At 42.5% G+C, this 22,214-nt stretch overlaps 2 protein-coding genes and 2 long non-coding RNA genes across 4 annotated transcripts; all 4 read right to left on the bottom strand.

Annotated features, from left to right (window-relative positions):
* Positions 1 to 573: 573 nt before the first annotated feature.
* Positions 574 to 7,968, bottom strand: LOC105939702 (extracellular calcium-sensing receptor-like). The gene is made up of 9 exons (XM_036149951.1): positions 7,790 to 7,968; positions 7,235 to 7,529; positions 7,046 to 7,132; positions 6,049 to 6,318; positions 5,083 to 5,289; positions 4,720 to 4,995; positions 2,397 to 2,621; positions 2,193 to 2,316; positions 574 to 2,097 (listed from the first exon to the last, which is right to left on the bottom strand). The coding sequence occupies exons 1-9, from the start codon at positions 7,897 to 7,899 to the stop codon at positions 1,202 to 1,204; spliced, it is 2,490 nt and encodes an 829-aa protein (XP_036005844.1). The 5' UTR covers positions 7,900 to 7,968; the 3' UTR covers positions 574 to 1,201.
* Positions 7,969 to 10,774: 2,806 nt separating this feature from the next.
* On the bottom strand, positions 10,775 to 22,104 carry LOC110366569 (extracellular calcium-sensing receptor-like). The gene is made up of 9 exons (XM_036150262.1): positions 21,956 to 22,104; positions 21,504 to 21,798; positions 21,277 to 21,363; positions 20,845 to 21,114; positions 13,730 to 13,936; positions 13,369 to 13,644; positions 12,915 to 13,142; positions 12,712 to 12,835; positions 10,775 to 12,139 (listed from the first exon to the last, which is right to left on the bottom strand). Exons 1-9 carry the CDS (start codon positions 22,063 to 22,065, stop codon positions 11,217 to 11,219), a joined length of 2,520 nt encoding a protein of 839 aa, XP_036006155.1. The 5' UTR covers positions 22,066 to 22,104; the 3' UTR covers positions 10,775 to 11,216.
* Positions 14,439 to 15,040, bottom strand: LOC118566805. Its single transcript, XR_004933300.1, has 2 exons — positions 14,590 to 15,040; positions 14,439 to 14,517 (listed from the first exon to the last, which is right to left on the bottom strand). It is a non-coding gene; the product is annotated as an uncharacterized LOC118566805 (long non-coding RNA).
* On the bottom strand, positions 19,403 to 19,989 carry LOC118566806. The gene is made up of 2 exons (XR_004933301.1): positions 19,554 to 19,989; positions 19,403 to 19,481 (listed from the first exon to the last, which is right to left on the bottom strand). It is a non-coding gene; the product is annotated as an uncharacterized LOC118566806 (long non-coding RNA).
* Positions 22,105 to 22,214: the final 110 nt, after the last annotated feature.

The raw sequence follows: 22,214 nt of genomic DNA, 5'->3' as shown, positions 1-22,214 counted from the left end.
AAATTCAATCAGATTATACAGATTGGTCAAAAAGTTTCCTATGTAAGGACCCCAAGTAGATTACATCAAGTCTTGAAAAGCAGCATTCACTCCTCCTAAAAGAGCATGGAGCCACAGGGAGAGTAGTCTGCATTGTCCAAGGCTTTGCAGCAATCCCTCATACTGAGTAAGCATGAAGCGACAGTGGAAAGAAAAACTCTCCTTTTATGGGAAAGAAAAACCTCCCGCAGAACCAGACTCTGTGTGAGCGGTCATCTGCCTCGACCGACTGGGGGTTACAGAAAACAGAGCAGAGACACAAAAAGCACAGAAGCACACATTGATCCAGGAATCCTTTCTACGATATATGGTAATAGCGGGTGATCTGCCTCCCATTCTACTTTTAGAAACTCTAGGAACCACCAGTAGACCTGCAGTCTAAGAGCAAAGTGCTCTGTTAGGAACATACGGGGTAATCAGAGCTCTGAAATATGATGGAGCTTGATTATTAAGGGCTTTATACGTGAGAAGGAGAATTTTAAATGTTATTCTTCATTTAACAGGAAGCCAATGAAGGGAAGCTAAAATCAGAGAAATATGATCCCTCTTGTTGATTTTCATTAGAACTCTTGCTGCAGCATTTTGGATCAGCTGCTGCAAGAAGGACATTTTACTGCTTAAAAATTAAGTCCACTTTGCAGTTTGCTACCTGCAAACATGTAGAGCAGAGTGCTCTGGTCAGAGGAAAAAAAATATCACCTGTTGGCCTACATGGATGACATCATGCCTGGTGAAAAGCTAACACCTCATATCAGCCTACACACACCATGGCCCCTGTGAAACATGGTGAGAGCTACATGATGCTGTGAGGATTTTCTTACTTCCAGCAAATACAGAGAAGCTGGGAAAAACTGATGTGAAGATGGTAGGAGCTAAATACGTGACAATCCAGAAACACAACCTGTTGGAGGCTGCAGAGGCCATGAGAGTGGGGCGGAGGTTTGCCTTCCATCAGGACAATGACCCTATATACGTATGTGGACTGGGGAAAATGTAATGCCTTAGATCAAAGCATAACCTTATCTTAGAACGGCCCATTCAAAGATCACATAACAGTGTTACGCCACTATTTCTTTTTTCATTTATTTATTTTTTGGTGTGTCACAAACATTTTATTAAAGTACATTAAAGTCCGGTTGTACTTTTACCAGCCACTATTCTATTACTCTGCTCCTCTTCCCATGATTGCCTTCTTTGTATTTCTTTCTGGTCTCAGCAAGATGATACAACATTTTGGTCCAAACATTACCACCAAAAGACCAAAACTGGAGGCCAGGATGGCAAACACCTCCACTGCATCTGCATATTTCCCTTGTGAGTTGACATGTGCAGGAACAAAGGCCACCCACACAGCGCAGAAGATCAGCATAGTGAAAGTGATTAGTTTGGCCTCATTAAAGTTGTCAGGAAGATTCCTTGCCATAAATGCTAACACAAAGGTAAGAATAGCCAATATGCCAATGTATCCCAGTGACACTGAAAAACCAACAATGGAGCCGACTACACACTCATAAACTATCTTATCATTGTGGTATTTGGTGTTTTTTTGTGGAGAAGGGGAGGCAGAGACAAGCAAAGCTGCTTGAATAGAAGTGAGAACTAGAATTGTTCCTCTTTGCTGTGAAACACCAAACCACTTTAGTCTGGCTCCCCCTGCTAGCTTGGGTGCTTTGAAAACAGCCAGAACACTCATGGTTTTAGCCAGGATGCATGAGACGCATAGCACAAAGCTGATCCCAAATGCTACATGCCTCACCTGACATGTCCACAGTCTGGGCCGCCCAATAAACAGCAGCGGACACAGGAAGCACAACTTAAGAGAAAGCAACAGGTTGAAATTAAGTTCTGCATTGTTGGCACGTACTATCGGTGTTCTGCGGTGATAAATGAAGACCCCTAGAACAACAGTGCAGATGAATGTGCCCAGCAGTGACGCTGTTGTCAAACAGATCCCTAAAGGTTCCTCATAGGAGAGGAACTCTGTTTTCTTGGGAACACAGAGATCTCGCTGGGGGCTGGACCAGAAATCCTCTGGACAGCCAAAGCACTCCAAGGAATCTGACAAAAAGACAGAAACAAAGTCAAATCATGCATTCATAAGATAAATAAAGTTGTGAAATAATAATTAAAAAAACTAAAACATGAAAACTCACTACTGTTATTACTGATCGTTCCTTCAGAACAAGGGATGCAGTCAAAACAGCAATCAGGTTCCCCTTTCTTTCTCACCACACGGGTACCTGGAGGACAGTTGTTGCTGCACACTGATTTAGGTGGCTATAGGAGAGACATAAGTACACATGTCAAATTAAAGTGAATTCACAAGTTATAAAAAGGGACAAAAGGAAAGAGATAACCTTTTTGGATTCAAAGTTCCAGAAGATTTTGTCTCCAAGTGTGAGCTGTACACCATTGAAAGCAGACATTTTAAACACTCCAACATTTTGAACTTTCGTCTGTCCATCAGGGAGCCAGAGCCAGTTTATAATGTCATATATTTGTAAAGCATCACCATTCTCATCAAATGACACTTGATCACCAAATGACGTGGTGAAATTAACCTTTTCCAGGTAATACACAAGCTAACAGAAGACAAAAGAATAATGTAAAGCATAGATGTTAGCAACCAATCAGCATAATGTTAGCTGTAAGACTTTTTAAAAGTATTTTGCGTAATGACCATACGTTGAAAAAATAGAAATTACAATTGAAAAAGATCTGCAATTTTTTGGACGTTGCGGGAGACATTATACTTAAGGCCCGTTTACACTACACTTTTTTAACCGAGCCGAGCCGAGACCAGTCTGAGCTTGGATCAGTTAACCAAGCTGAGACGACCGTTTACACATCGCGCTATCCCGGTTCCTTGGTTGCTCCTCGCCTCCTAGTGACGATCTGCGGTACTGCTGCTCTCTGGGATTGAAGGCGGGACCGAGCAAATCAAAATGGCGGCACCCGTAACATTCAGGATGTTATGGTTAGACAGAGTCGGATTTTGGGACGTAGATAAGACAAACGAACATCTAATAAGGATTTACAGATGCAGGAAACAACGACAGACGCTGAGGTTCATCACACTGTTAAGCAGAATCATCTCTGGAAATCGTGTGGTATGGTAAGGAAGCTAGTATTTTTATGAATGTCTGAAATTTGTCTGAATGGAGTGTGAATCGGGACGTGCAGCCAGACATGGCAGAAAAACCGCGGACAGTCATCTGACTGTATGGGGATGACACGGTCTGCTCATGCGCTCTTCGGTATCAGATAACCGGGATAAAAAAAACAGTCCGAGACCTACTCAGGAACTGGTCTGCAGTTAGCGCCGTCCGGTTATGTTTAGCGCGGTCCAGTTCAGTCTGCTGACCGTTTACACACAAGAGTTATCTCGGTTACCGAGCTCGGACTGGTCTCGGCTCGGTTAAAAAAAGTGTAGTGTAAACGGGCCTTTAATAAACTGGATATCAGCTGTCATACAGAATCTTGTAAAAGTATTAATGCTACTAACAATTTTTTAACCTTTTGTTACATAAAAAAAAAAATCAAAAACTTCAATGTATTTTATCAGGACCTTCTGTGTGACCACCAACACAAAGTGGTGGTCACACAAGGTTTTACAAATTCTTTATAAACAACAACCTGAAAGTTGTAAAATGCATATTTAATAACCATGCTTTACTCTGATGCCTATAAATACAGCCCAAATAGTTTTTTAGAGATTGTGAGTCCTTTCAAAGGCTCCCTTGCTCAGTGGTCGCCACAGCAAGTCATTACAACTTGTACAAAGACTTGGGAAAAATTTTCTGCCTGACAGCCTTCATGACAAAACTGGGATTCGACTCTAAGCCCTCCGCTCAAAGCCATAGACTTAGCCCACTATGCCACAAGGGGACTAAACAGCCTTTAGACATCACGTAATTAATCAATTTATTTCACCTCTGTGTGATTCAGTATAACTACAGCTGTTCAATGAAGCCCTTAAAGGTTTGTAAGGGAACATTAGTTAACAAACAGCATAATGAAGACTAAACAATGCAGCAGACAGGTCAGGGATAAAAGTTGTGGGGAAGTTTACACAAGGTTATGATACGAAAATATAATCTAGACTTTGAACATGTCTTGCAACACTGTTACCCTAATTCTAATCCTCTAAGAATGGAAAAGGTTTTACACAATTAGACACTGACCTGAAACTGAAGATAATGTTGTCCACCAAAACAAATAAGGAAACCATTAATCAGACTATGTCAAAAGGACTGCAGAATGGGCCAGTCAAATGAAAGACCTAAATCAACTCGATAATCTAATTTAGCAAGGAAGAAATAGGCAAAAACACCTGTATTTAGATGTACAAACAACATCATCTACACACTCAGCTCTAATTGTTGTGAGGTGGTTCTACAAATTATTGACTGAGGAGGGCTGAAGATAAATTCCAGGCAAAAATGCTTTTGTTTGTATAAAATGTGGAAAACCATGTATCCTTTTCTTTCCACTTCCACTTTGTGTTGATTTAATACAAATACAATTAAATCAAATACAATTAGAATGAAATACATTAATATCAGGGTTTGTAAGGATCACAAAAGGTAGAAAGAAATATGAATAAATAAAAATCAGAGTATGAGTACTTTTAATGGTACTTCGTAATTAATTTACGAAAACAGGTAGGGTGCATTGTACCTGCCATGGTTCAAGTGTTTGCAAAGTGGCACAGCTTTTCTTGCTAAAAGGCCCTTTCCCTGGTTCACACTTTAGCATTTCATCAAGGGCATATGCCAGTGCATACACAGCTTTGTAAACGTTGTACTCAGACCTGAGATCAGAAACATCCAAGAAACCAGTCTCTGCTGTCTCTATATCCTCGCCTCCTGAGCAAACCTTTCCACCATTCTCAACCCAGCCTGACGGAGTTGGTGCAAATCTACACTGAAATGTGAATTCCCAAAACTGGTTGACCTTGGGTACAAAAAAAGCAACATTATAAACAATAATTATTTCTTAATAATGGCTGCAAAAAAACATATTTAGTGAGTGAAATATCACCATGTTATTTCCATAGCTGTTGTCGTGTTGTAGCTCAGGATGTGTTTGTAGCAAGAAATCCCTGAGGCCTGGGATCTCTCCTCGATGGATAGCAATGCCCAACGTGCCACCAAGGAATGGCATTAAGTCAGATGTCTGAAGCACGGCAGCAGTGGACCAGGCTCCACTCGCCAACCACTGAAGACCCGTCAAGTTCTGTCTCACCACCTATTTATGTACAAAATATGTTCTTGTTTAATTCAGAAAAAAACAGACCAATTAATATCAACTAAGGTAAACATTATACAGAGAAATTATTTTAAACAAATCACAGCATGAATCACACAAGCAGTTAATAAAGGCTGTACTATAGTAATTCAATGATCAATTACATTTTATCTATATCGCCCCAATTCACAACACGTCATCTCAAGGGACTTTGGAAAGTTGATTCAATAAAATAATACCGACATATTGGTTAAAATATGTTCTATCTAAGGAAACCGAGCAGATCACATTGACCCATTGACTTGCAGGATCCTACTCAAAGAGCATGTAGCCACATTGGAAGGTCGCCTGCTTTGTCGCTGACTTTGCGGGAATCCCTTATATTGAGCATGCATGTAGCGACACTGGAGAGTTAATGTAATAAAAGTATTGCCAAAATGATTTTGTTTGCATTAAATTAATGTGCAAAGCATAATTTGGACCATAATCTTTTAAAGGATCCCAGAGTTGGGATTGTTTTAAACCAGCAAAGCAAACGGTTGTCAGATTTCAAAGTTTTTATATCCTGGGGGAAACAATTGCTAAAACAATGACACATTTGTGAATGTTTGATGCACAACACCTCCCTAAGTCAACATTAAACAACATTTTTCCTCCTTCATATGTTTGGCTTTGTGTGTATATCTATCTATCTGTCTGTCTGTCTGTCTGTCTGTCTGTCACATTTATAACGAGAAGAAAAAGGATTTCAGGACTAACCTCCTCCATGAGATTAATGATCTGACCCTCATGTGCAAACACAATAACAACACGAGCTGTGGATTTCTTCATCACATCAACAATCCTTTGAAATTCAATCAAATCCTTTTCCCAGGGCAAAGCTTCTAAATAGGCTAGACAGCCTCCCCCAGACACACCCAGATCAGAATGGAAGGATCGGGCAGCGTGCAGCCCGTAATCATCATCACTTATCAGCAAACCTGCCCAGGTCCAGCCGAAGTGTTTCAGTATCTGAATCATTGCACGCACCTAAGTGAAAAGAAGCATTATTCAGGGGAAAAGCTAATAAAACTGGTTCTACAGGCAATCATATTTTGTATGCAGCTGGGCTTAAAAATGTTCATACCAATGACATTTTATTTAATTCATCTAAGAGGTTTGTGTCTGACTGGAAAGAACAATGACATCTCTCAAAGCTGTTAAAAACAACACATTGCATTTGAATTTTAACAGCAAATGTCATGTGGAAAATTATTTATAACCCTATGATTGATCAATGGAAAGATGTTTTGTCATTATTGCATCTATCTATCTATCTATCTATCTATCTATCTATCTATCTATCTATCTATCTATCTATCTATCTATCTATCTATCTATCTATCTATCTATCTATCTATCTATCTATCTATCTATCTATCTATCTATCTATCTATCTAACCTTTTTTAGACCTTTCATCTTTTACAAATAGCTCAACATTTATGAGGATATGAGGCCTCCTTGCCATAACCCTGTTCTTTAGTTTCCTCCAAAGATTTTTCATTAGATTCTTCAACACTCCTAACATTATGTCTAGTCAGAAGGAATATGGTCCAATTAAAATACTTAAATATAAAGCTGCCAAGGTTGTGAATAATTTTGTACTTTACTTTACATGTAATATTTATCTTTTGTTTGAATTAGAGACCCTGATTGGTCAAAGGAACATACATTTCACTTTTTCACATTATCTTTTTCATTGCAAATTTCTTTTACCTGGAAAGCATCACTTGGGATTGTCCTAAAGAAGGATGGAAACTTCTGCCGGTCACTTTGACAGGCCCATGTGGGAAAATAACTCACCTGTGAAAGACCCAGACTAAGCATTCAAACACATAACTAGCTGTTTCAGTTCTTACAATTTACATACAAATACCCAAATAGATAGTAAAGCTAAACACTTACCATAGGTACTCTGTACAAACCTAAAATGGTGGAGATGGCGATAGAGCATGTAGAAAAATAGTCTCCCACAACCCCCAGAACAGGAGGGCTTCCTTCACAGGTCTCATTCAATATAATTTGCTCCTCCTGACCACTGATTAATGCCAGTGCTGCACGAAATCCAACTCCAAGAGTGAGGCAGTTGTCATATAGACTGTACCCCAAAGTCACATTGGGTAACAGTTTGGAGTTTCTGTTGACTTCATCAATAGCAAAGATCATTGTCTGAGCCTGTCTAAACCCTAAAATATCAAAACTGACAAAAAGATACAAGTGTTTGACACTGTAACATACAACGACTAAGTTTTTACAAGTATAAATTAGATTTAGCAAACAAGTCATGTGCAGATCAAGAGTTATTCAGGTGCATACATATCCAAGAAAAAAAAACATCAGGATAACATAATTTAAATGAAATAGACAAAATATTTGTCACACTATATAATGCACAGCACAATCTACAAATAGCTCTAGTTTTACAGTGTTTTACTTTAACTGTGGTTCTGACACACTTACCCATGGCATGTGAGCTGCTGTGGTTCCTTGGTAAAGGACAGTTCAGGAAAGATAGAAAAGAAGTGGACCTGAAACAGCCCACCAAGCATTACATCCCCTGTCTTGTGCATACTGTTAAGATGAAACTGCCCCTGTAACAGACAAGAGGAGGAGGATAGAGAGGGGGTCACGGAAGAGGAAGCATCCCAGGACAGCAACAGGAGAAAGAATAAGCACGTATGCTTTGGGGTTTGCATGTCTTTCGTTTGGTTGAGCCCTACCATTGAATTTTGGTGTATTCTCAGTCCTTTTTATTGACACAAAGTGTTATATGCCACCAACCAGGGCAGAGAAAGCAGAGTGGGCAGGGCTTGATATTTATTTCAGGTTTTTTTGTGCTAAACAATGAATAATTTAATTAAAAACACAAATATAGAATTTGAATATCAGTAGTGTCTTGAGTTATCTTTTTTTTCTTTTTACTACGTATCTACTTTTAATGCTTAATTATATGTATTTAAGTCTTCTTACAAGTATAATTACAGTAAAAGAGACCACTTGTTAGATTGAAATAATTTTGGCAGTTATATCAGCATGAAACATTTAGAACAATCAATAAGTACAGGTATGAAAAATTCAAGTATATAGTTGAGTTAATTTTTCAAACAACTCCAGACCTCTAAGGGACAAATAGTAAAAGCCAGAATAATTGTGGTGAAAAGGCTCCAGTAGGTCGCATTAGGCAGCAAGTTGCTGCATTAAATCATTTAGGTTTCCAAAAGAAGTATCAAAACACATTTTAGATAACTGGCTATTAACATTTCAAAATCTAAACATTCTTTGAACTGTAGTTACCTTTGCTGCACTATGCTAAGCCTCCACATGGTAAACACTCCCTCTGCCTGTGGTATACTGTAATTTTTAGCATTGGTTGCATCAGCACGCTTTAGAATGTCATCAAAAATGTCCTAGTAGTCAGTGTCGACGATGGTTACTGGCATCATGGCAACTTAGTGGTTTACACTTTTGCTTCACAACGATTCTAGCCCCAAGTTTGTATATACATGCAAATGAGTATACTACGCTGGGAGAAAAATTAGTGACATTTACTGTAGTGCTAGCCAAATTTGTTAATTTAGCCTGTATCTACAAGCTAGGAATTACAGCTATGTGTATGTTATTGCTATTACGTACTCTGCCAGTCACCAGAAACTTGTTATTCACATGAAGTTATTCACCTTTGGACGTCCTTTACCAAGCCATTAAAATACTGATTTTATGTGCCACTGTGTTTCCGGCTGTGAAGCTCCTCCACTGTGTAAGCACTGTTTGTGTTCACTTTAAGTAAATAACTATGACATATTATGATATCGGAGACAGTTTGTCTGCATCGTCTGACATTTTTCTGTTCTCTACCTTACACGGGTCGGTCCTGACAGCAGAAATTTTGTAGATGTATCATTGTCTTGCACATTGGTCAAGATTATATACTTCCTTTTTATTTGTCTAGAAGCTACAATGATTGTAGTTGCCTAGTGTTGCCTATCTCTGCGCTTGCCTGCCAACATGGCAGTTTAGGGGTGTGGGTCACTTCCTTTTCAGATATATGGGTACTATAGATAGGTTAAACCATATTACTCTTTTGAAGTTGTCAAGCACAGCGAGTATGTTTTCAACTCTAACTTTGCCCTGGTCTCCAAGCAGAGCTCAGTGTTGCCAACCAGTCACATAACACAAGCAACCATTAGTCATGCAACCAGATACAACTCAAAATTTCTTGAGAAATCTTTTAACTGAACTGATGGTTGATAGCAGCACCTGGTTCTGTATCTAATCAGTGGCTCTGCACACTTGATGGCATGGCTGACAGTCTTTTGATTCTGTTTGATAAATAAACACTGCCTAACTGCCAAAGCTAATTCTCACAATGAGTCAAGTCAAGGCAGAATTGGTTTATATTTTTTATTAGATTTTCTTTTTCAAATTAATTTACAATGATATGATAATACTAACCATAATTAATTTACACTTTTCTTTTTTGCAAGAATTTAAAAGGTAACTCACTCCCCAAATCACTTTTTTTTTGGGTCTGCAAATGTCAGTGTAGCGCCCTCCTAAGGTTCAAAGGGTGCCTTGCATTTTTTTTGAATCATTAGTGCTGTTAGTTCAAAAGTTTTTGTGACCTCACCAAGAGAAACTGACGCCAGTAGCCCTGCCACTGTGGGGTATAAAAGTGGCACAGTCTTTTACGCCTCTGTAACAAGTAGGAGTTTGTATAGTGTGTTTTGTGGTCATTCTATTGATTTTTCAGTTTAGTGATTAAGTTAGTTTATTAAACATTTATTTAGCTTTTACTAAAACGCAGACAATGCCCTGCCCTCACACGTTTCCTTGTCCGCCAGGTATTGCATCCTCTCTGCACATTTTCAAGTATGAGGCTAGGTGGTGTAAAGTTCTGGTATGGGGGGAGTTACACTTTAAAGTTGAGATATCATGTTTATCACTCATTTATTTATTCATATTTACTGTTTAATGTTGCGATTTCATATAGGCTAAAATATGTTATGAGGGGGATTAGGTTTCCTTGTTTATTTCAAACAATTAAAGTGCTTTGAAATAAACAATACTTCCATAACAGTACAGTAGTAAAGAAATAAACAAATTAATCATTAAACTAATATAATAAAAAACAGAAATACAGAAAATAGTATTTACTCATGGCTCTGAGCTCATGTTTAGCTGTGTTTCTCTCCTGAAAGGAGGTACTATTTACTTGTTATTTAACACATAATGTTCTCCTCGACAAGTGCTTTTGGTGCTTTTATTGAGTGTATGCTCTATCTTATCAAACCAATGGTGCTTCACAGCAGATGGACATTCACAATAAACCAGGTTCTGCTGGACATTTCTTCCTGTTAAAAGGGGTTTTTCATTTCCACTGTTATCACATGCCTGCTCCATATAAGAAAAAGTTATTGGCTCACTGCAAGTAGCTGTCCACTGTCACAACACGCACTATGAAAAGAAAGGATTGCTGAGTCAATTGAAGCAGTCAGCTGGATTTCTTTAGATAGAAAACCTTTTTACTAACTGGAATAATAAACTGAACCTGACTGCATTATTTTATAAGATAAACCTCAAATGTATACACTTTCAGTCTGTTTTAAAATTGACTGAATTACCTTTATACTTCCAAATACAAACCTTAACAGATTGTTTTGTAAAGTGCCTAGCATGCGCAATGTATAAAAGAATTGAACTAAATTGAAAAATGACATGACTCAACTTACATATTTGAAAAGGGTGGGAGAAGGGTTATGGTGCATTTAGGAGAAAACTCTGGTTTGCCCAGTTTTAGTTAGTTGTATTTATGGCTGTACATAATGCAACTACACTGGAGAAGAATGTGTGTATAGTATGTAGGTAGTTAACTTCTCTAACACCTTTTTTACCTTTCAGTAGTCCCTATGGTGCTTCGCCCCATTATAGCTTTCTTTGTATTTCTTTCTGGTCTCAACAAAATTATGTAACATTTGGGTCCAAAGAGTGCTACCAAAAGGGCAAAGCTGGAGGCCAGGATTGCAAACACCTCTACTGCATCTGCATGTTTTCCTGGTGAGCTGATATAAGCAGGTATGAAGGCCACCCACACAGCACAAAAAATTAACATACTGAATGTGATTAATTTTGCTTCATTGAAGTTGTCAGGAAGATTCCTGGCCAGAAATGCAATCAGAAAACTGACGATGGCTAGTAAGCCAATATAACCAAGTAACACTGAAAAACCGACTGTTGAGCCAACAACACATTCGTAAACTATCTTGTCGTTGTGGTAGTGAGTATTTTTATGCAGAGCTGGTGAGTAGGTGACAAGCCAAGCCGTACAAATTGCAGCTTGAACAGAAGTGAGAACTAGAACTGTTCCTCTCTGCTGTGAAACACCAAACCACTTAAGGCTGGCTCCCCCTCCTGGTTTGGAGGCTTTGAAAACAGCCAGAACCACCATTGTTTTAACCAGAATGCACGAGACACAAAGCACAAAGCTAATCCCAAATGCTGCATGTCTCAGCTGACACGTCCAGAGCCTGGGCCGTCCAATAAACAGCAGGGAACACAGGAAGCACAGTTTAAGAGACAGCAAAAGTTGGAAACTGAGTTCTGAATTGTTGGCTCTAACTATAGGCGTTTTGCGGTGATAAATGAAAATCCCCAGAACAACAGCACAGGTGAATGTGCCCAGCAATGAGGCAGCTGTCAAACAGATCCCTAAAGGTTCCTGATAGGAGAGGAACTCTGTTTTCTTGGGAACACAGAGATCTCGCTGGGGGCTGGACCAGAAATCCTCTGGACAGCTGAAACACTCCAAGGAATCTGGCAAAACGAAGAACATCGTGTGATATATGCAGTCAAATAAAACAATTCACACATTGATGTCTAACCCTCTGGAAAAGGATGTGTTTTTAATTGCATTTAATTAAAGGACAATTACCCAATTTAATGCATTAATCAAAATATATAAACACAAATACATTTTCTAGGTCAGGAAACCCTAAAATCTTGATTTGCCCCTGTCCAAAATGATAACTTCACAATAATAAAAACGTAACCACAACCCCCCCCCCCCCCCCCACACCCCCCAAAAGAAAAAAAAAAACAGGTCATTTTCTTCAATTAGGAGGAGGCAATATACACTACACAAAACTTCTCTGAGATATGTGTAACTTAATTGTTTGCTGTGAATTTATTTTTAGCTGATCAGCTTAAAAATCTTTCATGGCTGTTTGTGAAAGAGACATGTTAGATTGATCTGCACTCAGCACGCTTTTACAGTCATACTGGCAACTCAAACCACTTTATATTGCCTAATTTTTTTCACACTTGTAAACACTGTAATTTTATGAAACAATACTGTGTACCAAATACCCTTAGATACAGAAACCTACTGGTCCTGTTATTGACTTTTCCTTCAGCGCAGGGGAAGCAGTCAAAACAGCATTCAGGTTCTCCCTTCTTTCTAACCATACGGGTACCCGGAGGACAGACCTCACTGCAAACTGAACGGGGTGGCTGTAAAAGAAAAATAAGCACGTCACTCTTTTTGAAACTACCTTCATGATCTATAAGAGAGAAAAGAGAAAGAGACTACCTTGTTGGATTCAAAGTTCCAGAAGATTTTGTCAACATCAAGTGTGAGTTGCTCACCATTGAATGCTGACATTTTAACCTCTCCAACATTTTGAACTCCAATTACTCCATCAGGGAGCCAGAGCCAATTCATAATGTCATATATTGGTAAAGCGTCACCATTCTCATCAAATGACACTTGATCACCAAATGATGTGGTAAAATTAACCCTTTCCAGGTAATACACAAGCTAAGAGAAAGAAAATTGGAGACACAAAAAGCAAAGATGGCAGACTGAAAAAAAAAATTTTCAATAAATTCCAAGTTAGTGCATCTTAACTTCCACTGACATTGACAGAGTAAGACAATTTTGAACATGTCTGCAATCATTTTACTAAGGCACCAATTTATTGGTTTAACTTTGCTTATCTATACGAACCTGTCCAACATTCATAAAGCAGCCAAGCCTCTTTTACCTGCCATGGTTGAAGTGTTTCCAAAGTAGCACAGCTTCCCTCTTTAAAAGGCTCACTCCCTGGTTCACAATGCAACAAACCGTGAAGGGCATATGCCAGTGCATACACAGCTTTGTAAACGTTGTATTCGGGCCTGAGGTTAGAAATGTCTAAGAACTCAGTCTCTACAGTCCTTAAATCCTCTTTTCCAGTGCAAACCTTTCCCCCGTTTTCAACCCAGCCTACTGGAGGTGGTGCAAATCTACACTGAAATGTGAATTCCCAAAACTGGTTTACCTGAAATATATCAAAACTTTAAGTGAACCAATAATTATGTATCACTTGTGGAAGTACTATATTTGGTGATACGGTCAAATCTTACAATGCTATTTCCATAGCTGTTGTTGTGCTGTATATTAGGATTTATTTCTGACAGGTAGTCCCTGAGACCTGGTATCTCTCCTCGACGGATAGCGATGCCCAATGTGCCTCCAAGGTACGGCATGAGGTCAGAGGTCTGAAGCACGGAGGCTGTGGACCAGGCTTCACTCGCCAACCACTGCAGGCCTGTCAAGTTCTGTCTCACCACCTATTCATGTACAAAATGTGTTGTCAAAATGTCTTTCAAATGTTTAACTCTATATACAGCATAGAAAATGCATCAAAAAAATTGTCTTTTTTTCCCACAGATGAAATCTATGTTTATTTCAGTAAAATCGTGGATAGCTAATTTTATTAACAATTAATAATTTTATCTACACAGTTTAATAGCACAACCAATGAAGTTTAATGCACTGCTGTAGTGTTTTGTCATGAGATTTACTAAGTGATATTTTTCTGTAATGCACATCCTTCATTCTGAGATGGTGAGAGGTGGAACTTTATGCTTATCTTTGTTAAATATAACCTCTGCACATCATGGAGCCTTTCTTCCCCTTAGAACAACATTACCACCTGTGACAGGTCCTCATGGGAGTTAGTAAAGAAAGGATTAAAACCTGATCAAAAGAAGGAGACCTCTTCATCTGCTAAGCTCAGCAATACTGTTATGAATTTGGATGGACCCAAAAGACAACCCGAAAACAGGTCAGTGACGCTTTGATATTTTATTAAAAGAAGGGGTTGCACGGCCCTTGCTGCGTGCGGCTCACGCTCGGCGGCTGGCAGCTCCTGGTGACGAGACGACAGGTTAGTGATCAGCGGAGCCAGATAGAAAGGTGGACTAGAAGCTGGATCACTAACCTGGTGGAGAGTGGGCTTGTCGGGGTTTCTTCTGGCCCCTGAGGGCGGCAGAGTCCGTGCAGGATTATCCAAGGTCGTTTGTCCGAGTCCAGTCCGGGTCCGATATCGTGAGGGCGATTGATTAGGCAGAGGTTTCCAAGGGCAAATCCGAAAGGGGGTTCCAGGTCCAGGTCCGCGTCAGAATCCAAAGAACAGACAGTTTAGGGGGACAGGCAATCTCAGGTACTCACAGGCTGATAAGGTCGGTACACGGGTGAGCAATCCAAATCCAGAGACTGACAGGCAGAACTCAGGGCAGGCAGACAGGATCCGAAAAGGGCAGAGCTGGCTCAAAAAACAGGGCAAAAACAGGTCGGGCTTCAGACTGACAGACAGGTTGTTCAGAAGGCTGGAAGTTCTCACCGGTTTGGCTCGAGACGTTCTGGCACTGGAGGCTGAAAGGCACGGGACCTTTATACTGGAGAGGAGGAGCCGGAACAGGTGACAGCAATTAACAGCCCCAGTGCCAGGAACGTTACAGAGCCCCCCCCTCAAGGGCGAATTCCAGGCGCCCTGGGCTGGTCCGGATGGGCCCTGTGGAAGTCGCTAATTAGAGACTTGTCCAAAATGTTGCGGGAGGGAACCCACTGGCGTTCCTCCGGCCCGTAACCCTCCCAATCAATGAGGTACTGGGTACCCCGACCCCATATGCGAGACTTCAGGATCTTCTTCACAGTGAAGACGGGAGAGCCATCAACAAGCCGGGTGGGAGGTAGGGGCGTGGGGGCGGGAAGCATGCTGGAGGTCTTGACCCGGGAAACATGGAACGTGGGATGGACCTTCATGGCCGGAGGCAAACGGAGGCGAACCGCCACAGGATTAACCACTTTGGTGATGGTGAAAGGGCCGATAAACCGGGGTGCCAGTTTTTTACTGTCGACCTTCAGGGGGAGGTCTCTAGTGGACAGCCAAACCCTGTCACCAACCTGGTAATGAGGGGCAGGACTTCGTCGACGGTTGGCTGCGCGGGCCTGATTACTGGAGGCAGCGAGAATGGCCTTCTTGGCCTTCCTCCAGGCACGTTGGCACCTTATGGCCGAGAGACGAGCAGACGGGACCCTGGACTTTACCTCTTCAGTGGCAAACACTGGGGGCTGGAAGCCATAAACCACGTAGAATGGGGAAAGACCAGTGGAGCAGGATGGTGTGGCATTAATGGCGTGCTCCACCCAGGGTAAATCTCGAGCCCACTTAGAGGGGTCAGACTGGCAGAAGAGGCGAATCTTAGTCTCAACCTCTTGATTCATTCTCTCTGATTGGCCATCTGTTTGAGGGTGGAAGCCTGAGGAGAGGTTTACAGAGATGCCAAGCATGGCGCAGAACTCCTGCCAATAACGGGCCACAAATTGTGGACCCCTGTCTGAGACAATATCGGAAGGCAGACCGTGGAGCCTGAACACCTCCTTGGCTAGGATCAATCCCATCTCCTTGGCTGAAGGGAGCTTAGGTAAAGGGACCAAATGGACCATCTTTGAAAAACGGTCTACAATAGTGAGGATAACAGTGTAACCGTCAGAGGGTGGGAGGCCAGTAACAAAGTCCATCGAAAGGCTGGACCAAGGCCGGGAAGGGACAGGCAGGGGACGGAGCAGACCTGCTGGGGGACGACGGGAAGCCTTAGCCTGGTTGCAGGGTGAGCAGGCGGAGACAAACTGGCTGACATCTGTGGTTAGGGAAGGCCACCAAAACTGGGAGCGGATGAGCCTAAGGGTCTTACTGATGCCGGGATGACCATATAAGCGGGAGCTGTGGCAGAAGTCGATGACCTTAGGCCTGAGGTGATGGGGAACGAATAACCTGTCCTTGGGGCAGGCCTTGGGTACCTGAACGGACCCAAGAGACTCCCTTACCTCTCTCTCTAACCCGAGGCGGGAGACAGCACACCTAACTGTGTCGGGTAAGATGAATCCCCGTTCTTGGTCGAGATCTTTCTCTGAAGTCTCGAACACCCTGGACAGAGCATCGGGCTTACCATTTTTGGATCCGGGTCTGTAGGAGAGGGTGAAGTCAAAACGGCCAAAAAACAACGCCCACCTGGCCTGTCCAGGGTTGAGCCTTTTGGCAGTCTTTAAGTATTCAAGGTTACGGTGGTCAGTCCAGACCAAAAACGGGAGCTTGGAGCCTTCTAGCCAGTGCCTCCACTCCTCGAGAGCTAACTTAACAGCCAAGAGTTCACGATTGCCCACATCATAATTCTGTTCAGCCTTAGACAGCCTTCGGGAAAAGAAGGCACAGGGGTGAATACGGCCGTCAGTGGATTCTTGGCTGAGGACCGCTCCAACCCCAGAACTTGAAGCATCCACCTCCACTATAAACTGCCTCTCTGGGTCAGGAGAAACAAGAACCGGGGCAGAGGTGAAAAGACTCTTTAGGCGCTTGAAGGCCTGGTCAGCCTGCTCGTTCCAAGCAAACTTAGTCTTGCTGGACGTGAGTGCGTGAAGTGGGGAAGCAACCTGGCTGAAGTTTCGAATGAACCTCCTGTAGAAGTTAGAGAACCCCAGGAACCTCTGGAGCTGCTTACGATCTACAGGCGTGGGCCACTCCGTGACGGCCCGGACCTTGGCCGGGTCCATTGAAATCTGTCCAGGGGATAGAATGAAGCCGAGGAAGGAGGTTGATGATGAGTGAAACTCACACTTCTCAGCTTTTACATAAAGCTGGTTCTGGAGGAGCCGGAGAAGAACTGAGCGGACATGTTGTTTGTGGAGGGTTAGGTCTTCAGAGTAAATGAGGATGTCATCTAAGTAGACAAAAACGAAGCGGCCAATCATATCCCTTAGAACATCATTTACCAAGTTCTGGAAAACCGCTGGGGCATTGGTTAGGCCAAAGGGCATCACCATATATTCATAATGGCCCGTTGGTGTGTTAAAAGCGGTTTTCCACTCATCTCCTTCCTTTATGCGGACCAAATGATAGGCATTGCGTAGGTCCAGCTTAGTAAACACCTTGGCTGCTTGGACCTGGTCAAACGCAGTGTTCATTAATGGGATGGGGTATCGGTTTTTAACCGAAATGCTATTGAGCCCCCTATAATCAATGCAAGGGCGAAGGGAGCCGTCCTTCTTTCCGACAAAAAAAACCCCCGCCCCTGCAGGAGATGAGGAGGGGCGAATGATGCCGGCCCTTAGGGACTCATTAATGTAGTCCTGCATGGCTTGGGACTCGGGCGGTGATAATGAGTAAAGACGCCCTCTGGGCGGAACGGTTCCGGGTAATAAGTCGATTGCGCAGTCAAAGGGGCGATGAGGAGGAAGGCTCGTGGCCTTGGCCTTGTTAAAAACCTCCTTCAAATCATGGTAACAGGAAGGAACCTTGGACAGATCAGGGTAGTAATCAACTTCCTTACCCTCAGAGGAACTAGGTGGCTGAGCAGAAAGCAGACACGATTCAGAACAGGAGCCAGCCCAGCCCGTAACTTCTACCCGCCGCCAGTCAATCTGAGGGTTGTGTCTTCTGAGCCATGTCGCGCCCAAAATAACTGGGACCTGCGGGGAGTCAATAATCATAAAAACCAGCTTTTCTCTATGATTACCTCCCATAGTCAGTTCCAAGGGTTCTGTGATGAGGCGAGAGTGGTTCAGTTCGTGGCCGTCCAGGGCAAGCACACTGCAGGGGGAGGAGCCATGCAGAAGAGGGATGTTCAATTTCCTGGCCAACGCCTCATCCATGAACTCAGTGTCCGCTCCAGAGTCGATGAAAACGGATACCCTGTGGGACTTAGAAGGAGTGGTTAGAGTGGCCGGAAGTAACCGGTCGGGGGGGACAGAGAGTCTGGTGTAGCTCAGTAGGGATTCCCTACCCCCTAATGAGCTTGTTCCTTTTACCGGACAGAACCGTGCTCGGTGACCCGCTCCTCCACAGTGGAGGCAGAGACCCAGCTGCAGCCTGCGCTGGTACTCCTCCTTAGGCAACTCTGCCTTTCTACGTTGCATAGGTTCCGGTTGCGGCGGCTTAGGAGGAGCAGAGGATGAAACAGAGGAAGCAGCAGCAAAACGAGGGTGATTTGTGGAGGTTGAACGACGCTCCCTCCGTCGCTCCAAGAGGCGGAGATCAACTCGCGTAACAAGCTCCTCGAGCTGTTTCAGCGATTTGGGATACTCCCGGGTGGCGAGCTCATCCTTTATTTTGTCGTTTAAACCATGAATAAAAACATCCATGAGAGCAATCTCATTCCACAAACTCTCTGCTGCCAGTAAATGAAAATCAATAATGTGGTCTGAGACGGACCTGTCCCCCTGTCTCAGGGATAAAAGCCCCCTAGAGGACTCCCTGCAGGGCAGCACGGGACTGAAAACTCGAGTCAGTTCTCTAGAGAAGTCATGATACGAGTGGCAAATACGTGCATCATTTTGCCACTCGGAGGTGCCCCATAATCTGGCTTTACCGGCCAACAGAGAGATTACATAGGCCACCTTCGACCGTTCAGAATGGAAGGACGATGGTTGCAGCTCGAAGTGAATTTCACATTGTGTCAAAAAAGCCCGGCAATGCTCCGGATCGCCGCTAAAAGAGCCTGGCGGGGTGAGACGCGGCTCAGGTACGGATGACGTAACCGGAAGTGACGGGCCGCTCGGAGGAGCTGTTTGCGGAAGTGGAGGGGATGGGTTGCGGAGGTGATTGAGGATCTCCGAAACACCGGATTCTAGCTCTGAAATAGATTTTTCAACCCCCGCGCGCCACTGAGCCTCGGGTGAAGGATCCATTTTACTTGGGCCAGAACGTACTGTTATGAATTTGGATGGACCCAAAAGACAACCCCAAAACAGGTCAGTGACGCTTTGATATTTTATTAAAAGAAGGGGTTGCACGGCCCTTGCTGCGTGCGGCTCACGCTCGGCGGCTGGCAGCTCCTGGTGACGAGACGACAGGTTAGTGATCAGCGGAGCCAGATAGAAAGGTGGACTAGAAGCTGGATCACTAACCTGGTGGAGAGTGGGCTTGTCGGGGTTTCTTCTGGCCCCTGAGGGCGGCAGAGTCCGTGCAGGATTATCCAAGGTCGTTTGTCCGAGTCCAGTCCGGGTCCGATATCGTGAGGGCGATTGATTAGGCAGAGGTTTCCAAGGGCAAATCCGAAAGGGGGTTCCAGGTCCAGGTCCGCGTCAGAATCCAAAGAACAGACAGTTTAGGGGGACAGGCAATCTCAGGTACTCACAGGCTGATAAGGTCGGTACACGGGTGAGCAATCCAAATCCAGAGACTGACAGGCAGAACTCAGGGCAGGCAGACAGGATCCGAAAAGGGCAGAGCTGGCTCAAAAAACAGGGCAAAAACAGGTCGGGCTTCAGACTGACAGACAGGTTGTTCAGAAGGCTGGAAGTTCTCACCGGTTTGGCTCGAGACGTTCTGGCACTGGAGGCTGAAAGGCACGGGACCTTTATACTGGAGAGGAGGAGCCGGAACAGGTGACAGCAATTAACAGCCCCAGTGCCAGGAACGTTACAAATACATCACAAACTGTTTGATAATATGGTAATTAATGATTTTTTTGCCATCAGCCATACATAAAGGTATTGATAAAAGCAGAAATGATGATATAATCTGATAATAATGACAAATGATCCCATAGATTATAGACAAAAATCTATTGTTTTGTGGTTGAGACAATACATTTTTTGTCTTGGGATCACCACCAGCTTATAGGCTCTTTGTGTACCTTGAATTTGAAGATATTCTTTCAGATATTTTGGTTTGCACTTTAAAGTGATGTAATGTCTCCATTTTAGAGCTGAGTTACCTATCCCTCTATCTTTAACCTCTTATTGTCATCTAATTCACCCCAAATGAAGGCCAACATAAGAGAATAAACAGTTGTTTCAGTTTTATGTTAGACCATGAAAAGCCGAGACATTACTTTAGTTAAAATATTTCTTTCTTTAACAGTTTTTTCTTTTTTGGTATGACAGGATACATATCTTTTTACAAGACGTGTCATATTTTTATGTTATAAAAAGATAGACATTTACAAACAAGATCAATGTAATCATTTGACAATATTTATGAACCTTCAAAGGTCATTTTTAAAGACCACAGAAAAGAAAGTTTAGCAATAATAATGCCCTATTTAACCAGTTTGAACATATCATATACTTCAGACTGTGACAGCTGGTACATACCCATATGTACCCATATGTAGTGTTATCACATGTACACCTTTTAAATCATGTTTATGCAATTTTCATTCTACGTGAAAGTATCTAAACTAAACATAAATACCTCCTCCATGAGATTGATCATGTGGCTTTCATGTGCAAACACAATGACAACATGAGCTGTGGATTTCTTCATCACATCCACTATCCTCCTCAGCTCTGCAGCCTCGTTGCTCCACGGCAACACCTCTAAGTAGGCCAGGCAGCTTTTACCAGACAGACTCAGATCAGACTGAAATGATCTGGCAGCATGGAGCCCATAATCATCATCACTGATCAGAAGTCCCACCCAAGTCCAGCCAAAGTGTTTTAGAATCTGAATCATAGCATTCACCTGAGAAAGAATGGAGTTAGAGGATAAGAGGAACCTTTTGTGGAAAATCTGATAAAAACAAAACAAAAATATTGGCAAATTTTTCTCCTTTTTTCCTAAACTGCAAAGCTAAAGTTTTTTTTTTAACATTGTATCATCATATTTCTCAGTTTAAAGGTTTACCTGGAAAGCATCGCTTGGTATCGTTCTAAAGAAGGATGGGAACTTCTTGCGGTCACTTAGACAGGAACATGTGGCAAAATAACTCACCTGTTGAAAATACACATTGCACATCCTTATATGTTTTCGAGACAAGCTACTTCAAAATTAGCTACTTCAAAACTTATTAAAAGCTGAACAAATCCTAAACAATCTGACAGAACAATTAGAAGATAAAGCTGAAAACTTACCATAGGTACTCTGTACAAACCTAAAACAGTGGAGATGGCAATAGAACGTGTGGAGGAAGAATCCCCCACAATTCCCAACACTGGAGTGCTTCCCTCACAGCTCTCTTCCATTAGAATTTGCTCCTCTTGACCACTTATTAATGCCAGTGCTGCACGGAATCCTATTCCGAGTTTAACACAGTTGTCATACAGACTGTACCCCAAAGTCATGTTGGGTAACAGCTTGGAGTTCCTGTTGATCTCTTCAATTGCAAAAGCCATGGTTTGGGCCTGCCTAAATCCTAGAACATCAAAACTAAAACAATAACACAACGGTTCAATTCACAAAAACACAACACAGGAGGTAAAAAAAAGACTAAACAGCAATATTGTTTCCCATTTTGTAGAAGTAAACAAACACACAAAAAAATACTTTAGAGTAATGAGGTTTCTTTTTCCACATTTACGCTTACCCATGGCAGGTAGGATGCTGAGGCTCAGATGTAAAAGACAGTTCAGGAAACACTGAAAAGAAATGTATCTCAAATAAACCCCCCAATATTACATCTCCAGCCTTGTCCATACTACTTAGATGAAACTGTCCTTGTGACTGACAGGAGGACAGCTGAGGAGCCGGACTGGTGCAGCGAAGACATAAAGAGTGCAACAGCATCAAGACCAAGCATTTATCTTTAAAGGGCCACATTACTTTAATGTCCCTATCCCTAAACC

The sequence above is a fragment of the Fundulus heteroclitus genome, chromosome 18 (genome assembly GCF_011125445.2).
Source record: "Fundulus heteroclitus isolate FHET01 chromosome 18, MU-UCD_Fhet_4.1, whole genome shotgun sequence".
Lineage (NCBI taxonomy): Eukaryota > Metazoa > Chordata > Actinopteri > Cyprinodontiformes > Fundulidae > Fundulus > Fundulus heteroclitus.
Note: the sequence above shows the minus strand (reverse complement) of the source record. Positions and strands in the feature narration are given on the sequence as shown.

What these genes read in the sequence shown, in the direction of transcription:
- LOC105939702 (XM_036149951.1), bottom strand. Translation starts at nt 7,899, where the DNA reads ATGCACAAGACAGGGGATGTAATGCTTGGTGGGCTGTTTCAGGTCCAC. An exon ending in TCATTAATCTCATGGAGGAG is followed by an intron (nt 5,290 to 6,048) that starts GTTAGTCCTGAA and finishes GTACATAAATAG; the next exon opens with GTGGTGAGACAGAACTTGAC. An exon ending in AACGATCAGTAATAACAGTA is followed by an intron (nt 2,098 to 2,192) that starts GTGAGTTTTCAT and finishes TCTTTTTGTCAG; the next exon opens with ATTCCTTGGAGTGCTTTGGC.
- LOC110366569 (XM_036150262.1), bottom strand. Translation starts at nt 22,065, where the DNA reads ATGGACAAGGCTGGAGATGTAATATTGGGGGGTTTATTTGAGATACAT. An exon ending in CAGCATCCTACCTGCCATGG is followed by an intron (nt 21,799 to 21,955) that starts GTAAGCGTAAAT and finishes TTATTGTTTTAG; the next exon opens with TTTTGATGTTCTAGGATTTA. An exon ending in GTTTGTACAGAGTACCTATG is followed by an intron (nt 21,364 to 21,503) that starts GTAAGTTTTCAG and finishes TATTTTCAACAG; the next exon opens with GTGAGTTATTTTGCCACATG.